This window comes from Nerophis ophidion, linkage group LG09 (genome assembly GCF_033978795.1).
Source record: "Nerophis ophidion isolate RoL-2023_Sa linkage group LG09, RoL_Noph_v1.0, whole genome shotgun sequence".
Taxonomy (NCBI): domain Eukaryota; kingdom Metazoa; phylum Chordata; class Actinopteri; order Syngnathiformes; family Syngnathidae; genus Nerophis; species Nerophis ophidion.
The window spans coordinates 11,220,815-11,234,983 of record NC_084619.1 but is presented as its reverse complement, the minus strand read 5'-3'; the positions used below and the strand labels follow the sequence as shown (position 1 = coordinate 11,234,983).

Genomic DNA, 14,169 nt, shown 5'->3' with positions numbered 1-14,169 from the left:
CCAACCTCACGGCCCGATATATACGATATATAAAAAAATCCCAATTATCATGTACAAGTCGTAGAACATGGATGGATGGATGGATGGATGGAATATCACAGTATTTGTATATTACTTTTGTTTAGTTAATTTTCAGTCAAATAAAAAAACATGTTACATGATTTTTAATCACAATTCCTAACCCTGAAATACATTTACCCATTACATTACATCAGTGATTCTCAAACTGTGGTACATGCACCACTAGTGGTAGAGGGGCTCCATCTAGAGGTACGCCAAAATAAATCACCTGATTAAAGTACAGAATTTTATTTTCCTATGTTTAAATACTGTGTTACCATTCAAACTGTGTGTGATGTTACATTGGCCAACAATATTAAATACACTCGTTAGATAAAACCTCTGTCTTGTATTTAATTAATACCAAGGCCTATTACAATACTGTATTTTAATGTTAGTCATCACGGTGGCACTTGGAGAGCCACGTTTTTTTCTGAGGTGGTACTTGGGCAAACAAATTCAAGAACTACTGCATGACATGACTAAGATTTGCTGTAATGCGGTAATCTGCATGGAAGTTAGTCAAACATCTGCAAGGGATTACATTACTATCAATAACATTTTAATGTTTTTGGTTATTTGCTAACCTTGATGCATGTACCTGAGTGGTGACTGGTGTACAAAACAAACTAGGAAACGGATCAAAGCTGTAAATCGCGTCAGTGTGGTTACACGTGCTGATCTGATTTGCATCTCGTGATCAGATTATCTCTGCATGTGAGTCAATAGCTCCTGTTGGAAATGCTGATTGACGCAGGCTGTAATCCGCTTTTGAATGTATAATCTGCAATCATATAGTGTGTGCTACAGTAAACAACATGTGTGCATGTGAAAGTAAATCATTTGTGTGTGTGCATGTGTAGGAGTAACTGCATGCGTTATGTTTACTTACCAGCAGGTACATTTTCTCTACCAAGTGAATTCTTCTTTGACTCTGATGAGTGCTGCTTTGCAATTAGGAACTTGCTGTTCCTGTAGACACACACATCCCGAACATATACATAGAAAATGTCGGTTAGCAGGTTTTACACCTTTTGTCGTTGTCACATATACAAACTTGTGTTCTCGTTGATCTCAGCTGAAACAGAATAAGCCATTTCAAATCAAAGGTTGTCCTATTGCTTGTTGAGGTGTGGGGGATTTTTTTTAGAAGAGGGACATATGTGCTATCATGTTAGAATCTCCAAAAGTGTCCAAAACTCGGGAAAAGTTAGTAAAAAAAAAAAAAGACAATCTAGTAGTGATGGAATACTCGCTAAATATATCACAAAGTTGTCAACACTTTTCCCCGTGCTTTGGCTGTGTATGAGTTGTGTGGTAATGACGAGCTACAGTCACAGGCAGTCCCATTATAATGTGTTAATGAACTATGCCAAAAAACTTGCGGCAGACCGCCACAAATAAAGAAATGTGTGGGAATCACTGATGATGTATACCAAAGGATACAAATATTACACTGGGATCCTAAAACTATATAAAAAAGACGCTTTTTCACTAAAACAATGATTGAATAAAGAAACTGTAAGCTAAAAGACAAATATTTTATTTGCATTTTCTATATTTTATACATCTTTCAATGTTAGTCTTAGAATTTCCCTGTATTGTCCATGTTTTTTTTCTGTGATAGAGCTTGAATGCTCATGAATGCACATTAAAGGCCTACTGAAATGAGATTTTCTTATTTAAACGGTGATAGCAGGTCCATTGATCATTTCGCGACATTGCCATATTTTTGCTGAATGGATTTAGTAGAGAACCTCAACGATAAAGTTCGCAACTTTTGGTGCTGATAAAAAAGCCTCGCCTTTACCGGAAGTCGCAGACGATGACGTCACAAGGGTGAGGGCTCCTCACGTCCTCACATTGTTTTTAATGGGAGCTTCCAGCAACAAGAGCTATTTGGACTGAGAAAACGACAATTTCCCCATTAATTTGAGCGAGGATGAAAGATTTGTGGATGATGATATTGATAGCGAAGGACTAAAAAAAAAATATAATAAAATAAAATAAAAAGCGACGGCTCCGGGCGGCGGCAGTGTGAGCGTTTCAGATGTAATTAGACACATTTACTAGGATAATTCTGGAAGATCCCATATCTGCTTATTGTTTTAATAGTGTTTTAGTGAGATTGTAAAGACAGACCTCAAGTTCGGATGGCTGGGGTGAACACGCAGTGTCTCAGAGAGAAGCCGAGGAGCCAAGCTCACAGCTGCCTTTTAAATAGCTACTGCAGGAGGACGAATAATCCAATGATGTCTCCGGTAAAATATATATCACAATTTTCCCATCCAAAAACATGCTGGTTGACGTAGAGAAACATGTTCGCTTGACCGCTCTGAGGTAAAAACAAAGAAACACCGGCTGTGTCTCGGTGCTAAAGACAGCTGCAATACACCGCTTTCCACCAACAGCATTGTTCTTTATAGTCTCCATTATTAATTGAACAAATTGCAAAAGATTCAGCAAAACAAATGTCCAAATTACTGTGTAATTATGCGATGAAAAGAGACGACTTTTAGCCGTAAGTGGTGCGGAGCTAATATTTCCTGACAGTCCGTGACGTCACGCGCACGCGTCATAATTCCGCAACTTTTTCAACAGGATACTTCGCGGGAAATTTTAAATTGCAATTCAGTAAACTAAACCGGCCGTATTGGCATGTGTTGCAATGTTAATATTTCATCATTGATATATAAACTATCAGACTGCGTGGTCGGTAGTAGTGGGTTTCAGTAGGCCTTTAAGTTCTGTGTTTTCATTTGTCAATGGATCATTTTTCAGTGCGAACATTTATTTAAGAGTCATTTGTTATTTTACAATGCTTATTGATAGTATTCTGGTCGGAAATATTTTTAAATTTGAAAATGTACTGTTAAGATAAAAGTAAAGTGTATCCCTACATAAATAGTAGAGGTACATGGGAATGTATTGTATGTTAAATGGTAAATGGGTTGTACTTGTATAGCGCTTTTCTACCTTCAAGGTACTCAAAGCGCTTTGACACTACTGGGCGGTATAGCTCGGTTGGTAGAGTGGCCGTGCCAGCAACTTGAGGGTTGCAGGTTCGATTCCCGCTTCCGCCATCCTAGTCACTGCCGTTGTGTCCTTGGGCAAGACACTTTACCCACCTGCTCCCAGTGCCACCCACACTGGTTTAAATGTAACTTAGATATTGGGTTTCACTGTGTAAAGCGCTTTGAGTCACTAGAGAAAAGCGCTATATAAATATAATTCACTTCACTTCCACATTCACACACACATTCACACGCTGATGGAGGGAGCTGCCATGCAAGGCGCTAACCAGCACCCATCAGGAGCAAGGGTGAAGTGTCTTGATCAGGACACAACGGACGTGACGAGGTTGGTACTAGGTGGGGATTGAACCAGAGACCCTCGGGTTGCACACGTCCACTCACCCATCTGCGCCACGCCGTTCCCATGTTACTACACGTGTATAACTTTGTAAATACAGTCTTGAATTTAGGAAAAAGGGTATAAAGTTAAATGTAAATATCGCGGTCAAAATATTGCGATTTAGAAAAAATATTTCCCTATTTTTTAGAGCATATTCTACCATTTGTTTGGACCTAAAGTACTCTTTTTCAAACATAAAAAGGCTAAAAATTGTAATACTACAGTAGTATTGGCCACTAGAGGAAACCAAACCAATTAGAGTGTGCTGTTGTTCAGTATCGTGGCCATTGATTGGCTCAGCCTTGGACAGCATTACTATATTGGATTAAAAGAGCGTAAAGGTGACTAAAAGGTGTTATTTTATATCTAATGGGCTCACATAATGGACATTCTGGAGGTGAGTTGGTCAGTCTTACCGGTTGACACGCAGCCTTTCGTTGTCATCGTACATTTGAAGTCTAATTGGCCGATGCAGACCCCAGTGGATGTTCAACAAACCTTCCAGGATGAGCTCCCCCTCCTCCTGCACACACACAAGCACATGTTGCTCAGAGAGGAAATCCTGCAGGCTCCCGGCCACAAAGGCTCAAAGTCAAGTGTACGTGCGGGGACATCCACTCGAGGGAAAAGCTTCTCAGTTTGGAAAAATCTCATCTGACCTTTTTTATACAGCACTAAGTCACACAGTGAAGTCTAGTCCGGGAAGCACTGAGGACTGCTTTGGGTCACGTAGGCACAGAGGTGAAACATTTAGATTTGAGTGAGGCGAAATTGTAGCTCAGCAAGGAAAATACAATCTTACTTTTGATCTCTGTAACGTTCAAACAAAACCTGTTTTTTAAAGGAGAAGATGGGACCCTCAGTTTTTTTTACAAAATGACCTAAAGCTAACATGACTAATTTTTGAGTAAGAAAAAAAAACTAATAGTACATTAATTTTACATGACAAACGAATGTAATAGTTGGTTTACGCAAAGTAAATAAATAAATAAATACATTATTCTGAGAAAATCTAACGAATTTCTCAGTGTTATGTTTACCGTTTTTGTTTGTTAGGAGACTACTTTCAGATTCAGGTAGAATGTTTTTAAGAATGGGGTGGAGGGGGGGAACCATTGTATCCATCCATTTTCTACCGCTTGTCCCTTTTTTGGTGTCGCAGGGGGGTGCATTCGGGCGGAAGGCGGGTTACACCCTGGACAAGTCGCCACCTCATCAAGAGCCAATACAAATAGACATACAAGATTCACACTCACATTCACACAATAGAGCCAATTTAGTGTTGCCAATCAACCTATCCCCAGGTGCATGTCTTTGGAAGTGGGAGGAAGCCGGAGTACCAGGAGGGAACCCACCCAGTCACGGGGAGAACATGCAAACTCCACACAAAAAGATCCCAAGCCCGGGATTGAACTCAGGACTTCTCGGGACCTTCATATTGTGAGGCACATGCCCTAACCCCTGTTTGACCGTGCTGCCCGGAACCATTGTATCGTTAATCAAAATCGCAACAAAAAAAGAAGAAAATCATATTCACCGATTTGTAATCAATTCTATTAGTAGCGTTACTCAGTTTTTAGAGTGAAACTCACTTTTAAATGTGCTGTAGAGTTGGTTCGATTTTCACCATTATTGCAACATTGGTTCTGTTGCTGCTGTGTTGTGCAATACACTTGTTAATTAAATGGCCGTCTGACGCTGTCACTGACGAAGAAATTGGCAGGAACTTCATAGGGTGTCGATGCTACCACTCTGAAGAGACGCTGGGAGAGTGAGGCCTACAGCATGGGATAACAGCAAATTTCAACAAGGGAAGCAAAGTGCTGAATCATGCCAAAAGAATTATCACACGAGCCATGAAATCCTCCTCCGTAAAGGAAATTAAATATAATAGAGGGCTTGAACCCCTGGAAGACAGGCGGGACACCACCGTGCTTGTACAGGTGGCAAAGTTCAAGAGATTACCAACCCACCCAATGAAAGAAAGACTGGGGTAACCAATGAAGGGGAGACTGAAAAGGAGAAGTTTTGCTCACCAAGCTCAGACCCTTGAGAGACCGAGATATTTGGATCATAATCCCAGCGAGATTCCACAATCTCTTACAATTCCTGTATGGAGAATTGATCAACATCCCTTGGTTGACTGTAGTATCCCAGGTATTCATAGCAAGGATGAGCAGAGTGGCACAGAAATAAAATACAACACCATGGACTTTGTCAACACCAACTTCCCTCAAGACGAGCGAAACCGGTGTGTACTCCACACATTACAAAGCTGAGGTGCTTGCAACACAAATGGCAGCAACACAAGTCATTAACCAGCCCTCATACTTCCAAGAAAGTTGTTTTCCTCTCAGATGCCATGTCTGTCCTGCAGGGCTTAGAGATTGCAAAGATAGAGAAATCAACAGCTTGTACTATTGTGTGTAAAACACACACAATTTGCCTGCAATGGATCCCCTCTCACTGTGATGTGTCAGGAAATGGAACCGCTGATGCCCTCGTTGAAGAAGGATCTGCGCTTGTACAAAATAAGAAAAGCAAAGGCTTCTTAGAAGCAAAGACGGTTATAATAGGGAAAGCCACATGATAGATGGAAGAAACAACAATGGGCTACAACAAACAAGATGCTTATCATCAGCTGTTAAGGCATGACCAAGTATTGTTATCCAGACGACCATCAGGGCACAACCAGTTAAACCATCATATTTTCAAAGTTCAAGACTGGCCCAACAGAATATTGCCCGTGCACGTACAACAGACCATTTGTTGCAGGAATGCCCCTTGCACAACACCCTGAGGACGTTTTATTGGTCACAACCAGAGACATTGGAGAAAACATTGTATGGGAGTCTGGTAGATCCGCGGCATACTGCATCATTCGTTTTGTAAATAGGCATTCCTATTTAGAAATGAACGAGAAGAAAAATAAGAATTAAAAAAAAAAGAGTGATGTTTTTCTTTTTACATTCACATGCACTCTCTATCATTTGAAGTTCAACAATTAAGTTGTTTATATATAATAATAGCATTTCACATTCCATAAATAACAGTCTCTATTTAGTTATGGCTTGCTTCCAATTAACACCCAGTCATCCTGACCGTTTTGGTAAATCAATAATATAATTGTATTGCACCATATGTCCCGGCAAGAAATCTGCGTTCAAAGGACTCCGGCTTATTAGTGATTCCCAAAGCCCAAAAAAAGTCTGCGGGCTATAGAGCGTTTTCCGTTCGGGTTCCAGTACTCTGGAATGCCCTCCCGGTAACAGTTCGAGATGCCACCTCAGTAGAAGCATTTAAGTCTCACCTTAAAACTCATTTGTATACTCTAGCCTTTAAATAGACTCCCTTTTTAGACCAGTTGATCTGCCGTTTCTTTTCTTTTTCTTCTATGTCCCACTCTCCCTTGTGGAGGGGGTCCGGTCCGATCCGGTGGCCATGTACTGCTTGCCTGTGTATCGGCTGGGGACATCTCTGCGATGCTGATCCGCCTCCGCTTGGGATGGTTTCCTGCTGGCTCCGCTGTGAACGGGACTCTCGCTGCTGTGTTGGATCCGCTTTGGACTGGACTCTCGCGACTGTGTTGGATCCATTGTGGATTGAACTTTCACAGTATCATGTTAGACCCACTCAACATCCATTGCTTTCCTCCTCTCTAAGGTTCTCATAGTCATCATTGTCACCGACGTCCCACTGGGTCATTATTGTCACCGATGTCCCACTGGGTGTGAGTTTTCCTTGCCCTTATGTGGGCCTACCGAGGACGTCGTGGTGGTTTGTGCAGCCCTTTGAGACACTAGTGATTTAGGGCTATATAAGTAAACATTGATTGATTGATTGAATTGTATAATAAAGGCTGTCAAAGGTAGTAACCTGTTAACTCATGCAATTAATAACAAAACATGATCTCATTATTCATGCACACACACAGATTAATCACAAAATGTATTGCTCCTTTACCTTAACCGCGGATAATTGCCTGAAAAACAAAGAAAGTTGTTATACTGTCAGTGATCAGGTCAATGCATATGGCTCACTCATAAGGATGAGTGAGCAGACTCGCTGGCAAATTTAACTTCAAAATACATTCAGACGGGACTTTAGATAAAAGTATAAGCAAGTTTTGAGCAAATAAATTACGTGCATTTAGGTGAAGTGAAGTGTGAAGTGAATTATATTTATATAGCGCCTTTCTCTAGTGACTCAAAGCGCTTTACATAGTGAAACCCAATATCTAAGTTACATTTAAACCAGTGTGGGTGGCACTGGGAGCAGGTGGGTAAAGTGTCTTGCCCAAGGACACAACGGCAGTGACTAGGATGGCAGAAGCGGGAATCGAACCTGCAACCCTCAAGTTGCTGGCACGGCCGCTCTACCAACCGAGCTATGCCGCCCGTTTTAAACATTTAAAAAATGTTCCACTATAATATTCTGACAATAAAATTGCATTTACAGTGGGGCAAAAAAGTATTTAGTCAGGCACCGATTGTGCAAGTTCTCCCACTTAAAATGATGACAGAGGTCTGTAATTTTCATCATAGGTACACTTTAACTGTGAAAGACAGAATGTGAAAAAAAAATCCAGGAATTCACATTGGAAAAATTTTAAAGAATTTATTTGTAAATTTTGGTGGAAAATAAGTATTTGGTCAACCATTCAAAGCTCTCACTGATGCAAGGAGGTTTTGGCTCAAAATCTCACGATACATGGCCCCATTCATTCTTTCCTTAACACGGATCAATCGTCCTGTCCCCTTAGCAGAAAAACAGCCCCAAAGCATGGTGTTTCCACCCCCGTGCTTCACAGTAGGTGTGGTGTTCTTGGGATGGAACTCAGTATTCTTCTTCCTCTAAACACGACAAGTTGAGTTTATACCATAATGGATACATGGATGATGCAGCAGAGGATTGGGAGAATGTCATGTGGTCAGATGAAACCAAAATAGAACTTTTTGGTATAAACTCAACTCGTCGTGTTTGGAGAAAGAAGAACACTGAGTTGCATCCCAAGAACACCATACCGACTGTGAAGCATGGGGGTGGAAACATCATGCTTTGGGGCCGTTTCTCTGCTAAGGGGACAGGACGATTGATCCGTGTTAAGGAAAGAATGAATGGGGCCATGTATCGTGAGATTTTGAGCCAAAACCTCCTTCCATCAGTGAGAGCTTTGAATGGTTGACCAAATACTTATTTTCCACCATAATTTACAAATAAATTCTTTAAAATTCCTACAATGTGAATTCCTGTTTTTTTTTTTCACATTCTGTCTCTCACAGTTGAAGTGTACCTATGATGAAAATTACACACCTCTGTCATCATTTTAAGTGGGAGAACTTGCACAATCGGTGGCTGACTAAATACTTTTTTGCCCCACTGTATGTCAAGATATAAAGGGTCTTTAATAGTTAATATGAATTATGGATACAAGAAATGTGATTAATCAAATTGCGAAAGTGTGATTAATCTGATATAAAAAAAAAGTCATAATTTGACAGCATTAACTATATAATAATTATAATTTATGGTAATTAGACATTGCTGTGACTTTCACACTATCAGTGGATAACGCTTTCAGCTTAATTGATCTGAAACAGCGTTTTAAGTACCACAGTAACAACGATTACTAATTGTAAACAAATAGCACGAAAATCATGACATTCTCCATGAATGAGGCTAACCACCTGATATCTTAAGTTTAAAAGGGCTGATTCATCCTGCAGGTTTATTGGCTCCAAAACAAGTGGTGACCTTTACTCTAAGGAAAAAGAAGTGTCTTATTGGAGGTTGTGTAACTTCCTGTGCACATTGTTTGTTACACATGATCCAATAAGAAAGAAGTATTGAAAAATATTCATGCTCCGTTTTGATTCTATGAAAGGTCCCACAATAGTGTGTTGACAAACATTTGGGCCGTTGATTGAATTTAGGACAGTTTATAAGAAATTTTGTTAAGTTCGACTGAAAACACGCTGTATTGTGTGTTAGTCGCTTTAATACTAATGACCTGTTTGTCCGTACGTGCACCCCTCTCTCCAATAGTCTCCAAGAAGCGCTATTCTGTACTTTATCCACTGTTTAAATATACTACACACTGCAACTCTGCACTTGTTCAATGCAATAGTAGCCATATATGACCAACAGCAACATAACCATGAGGAGTAGGACAGGGTGACACAAATGTTAGCAACATTAACGTACAGCTATGCGAGCTCGAATATAGACACATTTTAACAACAAAATCATGCAAGGTTAGCCTATTAGCCGAAGAAAAAAATATTTCACGTAAATGCAATCATTAAATGAAACAACTTTGTACTTTGTCATTAAATAAACTTGTTTCTCACTATAAATGACTGCACCACTTAATGTTTAGCTTATTACCATATTTTTCGGACTATGAGCTGCTACTTTTTACGCCACGCTTTGAACCCCATGCTTTGAACCCCATGCTTTATAAATTGCTGCGACTCATTTTTAGATGTTTACAGATTCACAAGCTTTACATGCTGCCGATAAATTTAGCCTAGTCGCATCTGACCAATGAGATTTGCCAAATGGACCAATAAAATAGTTCACATTAATTCAAACCTACTCACACAATCTTTGAGTCAGCCATTTAGTGCGTTATGGACTCACTCTCGTCCTAAAGAAAAAAAAAAAAACGCCAAAATTCAGCCCCAAAGCGAAATCCACCATCACTAACAGGCCCTGAAAGACCAGACCGCCGCGCGCCGACAATAAAGTGAATAGTTTGAACAGGCAGTTGGCATAAACAAACTTCCTTCAAATAACCAGGAAAAATCTTCAATTATAAACTGTGACGGATCAGACATTCTGAGGAAAAACACCGTTATGCAACTACTTTACTGTAGTTCCTGTCGTGTTTACATCAATCAATCAATCAATGTTTACTTATATAGCCCTATATCACTAGTGTCTCAAAGGGCTGCACAAACCACTACGACATCCTCGGTAGGCCCACATAAGGGCAAGGAAAACTCACACCCAGTGCGACGTCGGTGACAATGATGACTATGAGAACCTTGGAGAGGAGGAAAGCAATGGATGTCGAGCGGATCTAACATGATACTGTGAAAGTTCAATCTATAATGGATCCAACACAGTCGCGAGAGTCCAGTCCAAAGCGGATCCAAGACAGCAGCGAGAGTCCCGTTCATAGCGGAGCCAGCAGGAAACCATCCCAAGCGGAGGCGGATCAGCAGCGCAGAGATGTCCCCAGCCGATACACAGGCAAGCAGTACATGGCCACCGGATCGGACCGGACCCCCTCCACAAGGGAGAGTGGGACATAGAAGAAAAAGAAAAGAAACGGCAGATCAACTGGTCTAAAAAGTGAGTCTATTTAAAGGCTAGAGTATACAAATGAGTTTTAAGGTGAGACTTAAATGCTTCTACTGAGGTGGCATCTCGAACTGTTACCGGGAGGGCATTCCAGAGTACTGGAGCCCGAACGGAAAACGCTCTATAGCCCGCAGACTTTTTTTGGGCTTTGGGAGTCACTAATAAGCCGGAGTCCTTTGAACGCAGATTTCTTGCCGGGACATATGGTACAATACAATCGGCAAGATAGGATGGAGCTAGACCGTGTAGTATTTTATACGTAAGTAGTAAAACCTTAAAGTCACATCTTAAGTGCACAGGAAGCCAGTGCAGGTGAGCCAGTACAGGCGTAATGTGATCAAACATGATGTGCATTGATAATCAGTAGAATGTTTACTTGTAAAGACTGTTTCTTTTGCAGTGGGATTTTAAAGATTGGGTTTTTTTTAACTGTAAAAAGAGGCCTCTGTTGTGTGAGTGTGTGTGTGAGGGGAGACACGTTGCTCCTATGGCTTCATTGTTTCTGCAATATAAACATTGAGTGAAACCAAGGTCTCCGAAAAAGACATGAACACACCCTCTCTCTCACGCAGGCACACGCTAAAAAATGTGAGTAAGGTCAGCAGAGTTATATTTAGCAGTCACGCCTAATCACTGTGCGGCCAGCTGCCGCTATAAAGCTGCCATGTACGAGCTGTGGACTTCAGACACTGAGACTCAGACCTCAGAGACACATCACTGCTTTATATCACAACTACAATTGCATCAAGCAAGGTGAGAAAACTTTTTCTGCTTTCTTAAAACCATACATGACCTGCTTTTAAAGATGGTTGTATTAGGATAATCAAGGTATTGTGTGCAAAAGTGCTTGATTATCCTCAAAGGAAAACTCTAAAATGACTCAACCATCATACATTTTTTTTTTTTGAAAATCCATAAAAAATTTAATATTCTTGTTTTTTTATTTATTCATTTTTTATTTTATTTTAGTAAATTATTATTATTATTATAAATTTTTTCTTGTCCTGTCCAGCTTCTCAGTCAAATCATATAGTTGATGTAGATGCCCATATTGGCTGTTCAGATTTACTTTACAAAAGAGAAGTGTAGGATACTTCTCTTTTGTATTTAGTAAATTAAATAGAAGGGCAAACATCTATCCCCTGTACCTAAGAAATCAAACAAATGATAACATAACTGAAAAGATAGTTTACTGGTATATTCAAATCATACATCTAATATATTTACAAATAGATAGTGAAAAGTCAATGTGATATTTTGTGCGAAAGATTATCGCAAAATAAACCGTCGTAGTGTGTCAAAAATGATAACACATTTAAAAAATAAGGCAAAATTTTAAGTCTTTCAATAAAAGCAAAATAAATAATAATGAAAATGCAATAATCTTAATAACATTACGGTAAAGTAAATACATATAAACAAATACCTCACAATAAAACACATACAAATGTAAACAATACGTAATGGTCATTTATTTTTTATATCCAAAAAGGAGTGGGAAGAAGTGTGACCTATTTACTCCCGCCCCTTATTTAAAAATAGGATATTTAGCTTTGCTATCATTATTGTTACAAACAATGATTATTTACAGGTCTTATTGCAATATAATATCGATAATCTCTCCGAATCAATGTGGTGAATTATCCACATTACACTAGAACTTCGGTCCCCAACCTTATTGTATCCGCGGACCGGTCAACGAGTAATAATTTGTCCCGCGGCCCGGGGGGGGTCCTTTTTTTTTTTTTTTCCTTTGTCATGAAAAAGGGACCTTTTTGTCATGATGGCGTGGCGCAGTGGAAGAGTGGCCGTGTGCAACCCAAGGGTCCCTGGTTCAATCCCCACCTAGTACCCACCTCGTCACGTCCGTTGTGTCCTGAGCAAGACACTTCACCCTTGCTCCTGATGGGTGCTGGTTAGCGCCTTGCATGGCAGCTCCCTCCATCAGTGTGTGAATGTGTGTGTGAATGGGTGAATGTGGAAGTAGTGTCAAAGCGCTTTGAGTACCTTGAAGGTAGAAAAGCGCTATACAAGTACAACCCATTTATCATTTATTTATGAAAAAGGGAGGTTTTTGTGGTTGGTGCACTAATTGTAAGTGTATATTGTGCTTTTTATGTTGATTTAATTAATAAAAAAAAAATATATATGTATATATATATATATATTTTATTTATTATTTTTAAATAAAAATTAATAAAAAATTATTCTGCGGCCCGGTGGTTGGGGACCACTGCACTAGAACATACCCATAGGTTAGTGTACACTACAATAACAGAAAATAATTCCCCCTTAAATGAAATCTCGGCAGTTAAACACGTTTCAACAACAACTTAATAACGTAAATCAAAAGTATTGATATTAATGAATGACTTGTTTTCCCCTCCCCAGAATGAAACACAGGCGTCTGCTGCTTTCTCTGCCTCTCCTGCCCACCATCATTGAGACACTTGAGGACTCTCCTCTGCATCCTGCAGCCTGCAAGCCCTCCCAGAGCTCCCAGTCCCTAGAGGACTACATGACCAGTATGGAGGCTCTCGCTCATCCCATGGGTGCTCCGAGCCCTGGCCCCTTCAGGCACCAGAGGCTGCCCAGGCTAAGGCAGCTGTCCAAAGCTCAAATAAAGCACTCTGCTTCGGCCTCTATTCCTCGTGGGTCGCCCCGCACTCACAGAACTTGCAGAGCTTCTGGTCTGGGTGGGAGCTCCTCAGAGGACTGTTCCCTAAGGAACAGCAGGCAACAAGACAGCAGGGGTAAAGACCCTGTGGACTGGCTCTTTGGTCAGATAAGGACTTGAAGAAGAGGAGCACTGCGGACACTTAATGTAAATAATAGATGCAAAAGGAGTGATCAAGTATTTATTTTTACGCACTGTGGAGGGAGACTCTCATGGTTACAATATTTGTAAATATTCAGTGACTACATTTTTTTATTACAATTTTATTATTGAAAAAAAAAGGTGTTTTTACTTTCACATTAACTCTTATACTTAATCGATTCATTGAGTTGCAAAATGACTAATAATTGTATTTATTATGGCAGCACGGTGAAACAGGGGTTAGTGCATCTGCCTCACAATACGAAGGTCCTGAGTAGTCAGGGTTCAATTCCGGGCTTGGGATATTTCTGTGTGGAGTTTGCATGTTCTCCCCATGACTGCGTGGGTTCCTTCCGGCTACTTCCTCCCACTTCCAAAGACATGCACCTGGGGATAGGTTGATTGGCAACACTAAATTGGCCCTAGTGTGTGAATGTGAGTGTGAATGTTGTCTGTCTATCTGTATTGGCCCTGTGATGAGCTCGTGACTTGTCCAGGGTGTACCCGCC

The 14,169-nt window shown here is 40.4% G+C and overlaps 1 protein-coding gene across 3 annotated transcripts in view; it reads right to left on the bottom strand.

Annotated features, from left to right (window-relative positions):
• rassf4a (Ras association domain family member 4a) overlaps nucleotides 1–14,169 on the bottom strand; it is a 79,607-nt gene that overhangs the window by 25,567 nt on the left and 39,871 nt on the right. For 2 of the 3 annotated variants that reach the window (XM_061910267.1, XM_061910268.1), the window contains exons 4-5: nucleotides 3,891–3,997; nucleotides 953–1,032 (exon numbers count right to left, since the gene is read on the bottom strand). In XM_061910267.1, the coding sequence (XP_061766251.1) occupies nucleotides 953–1,032; nucleotides 3,891–3,997 (187 nt within the window). Of the gene's footprint in view, nucleotides 1–952; nucleotides 1,033–3,890; nucleotides 3,998–5,510; nucleotides 5,748–14,169 lie in introns of those variants that run through there. The other variant, XM_061910269.1, reaches the window with a different exon arrangement.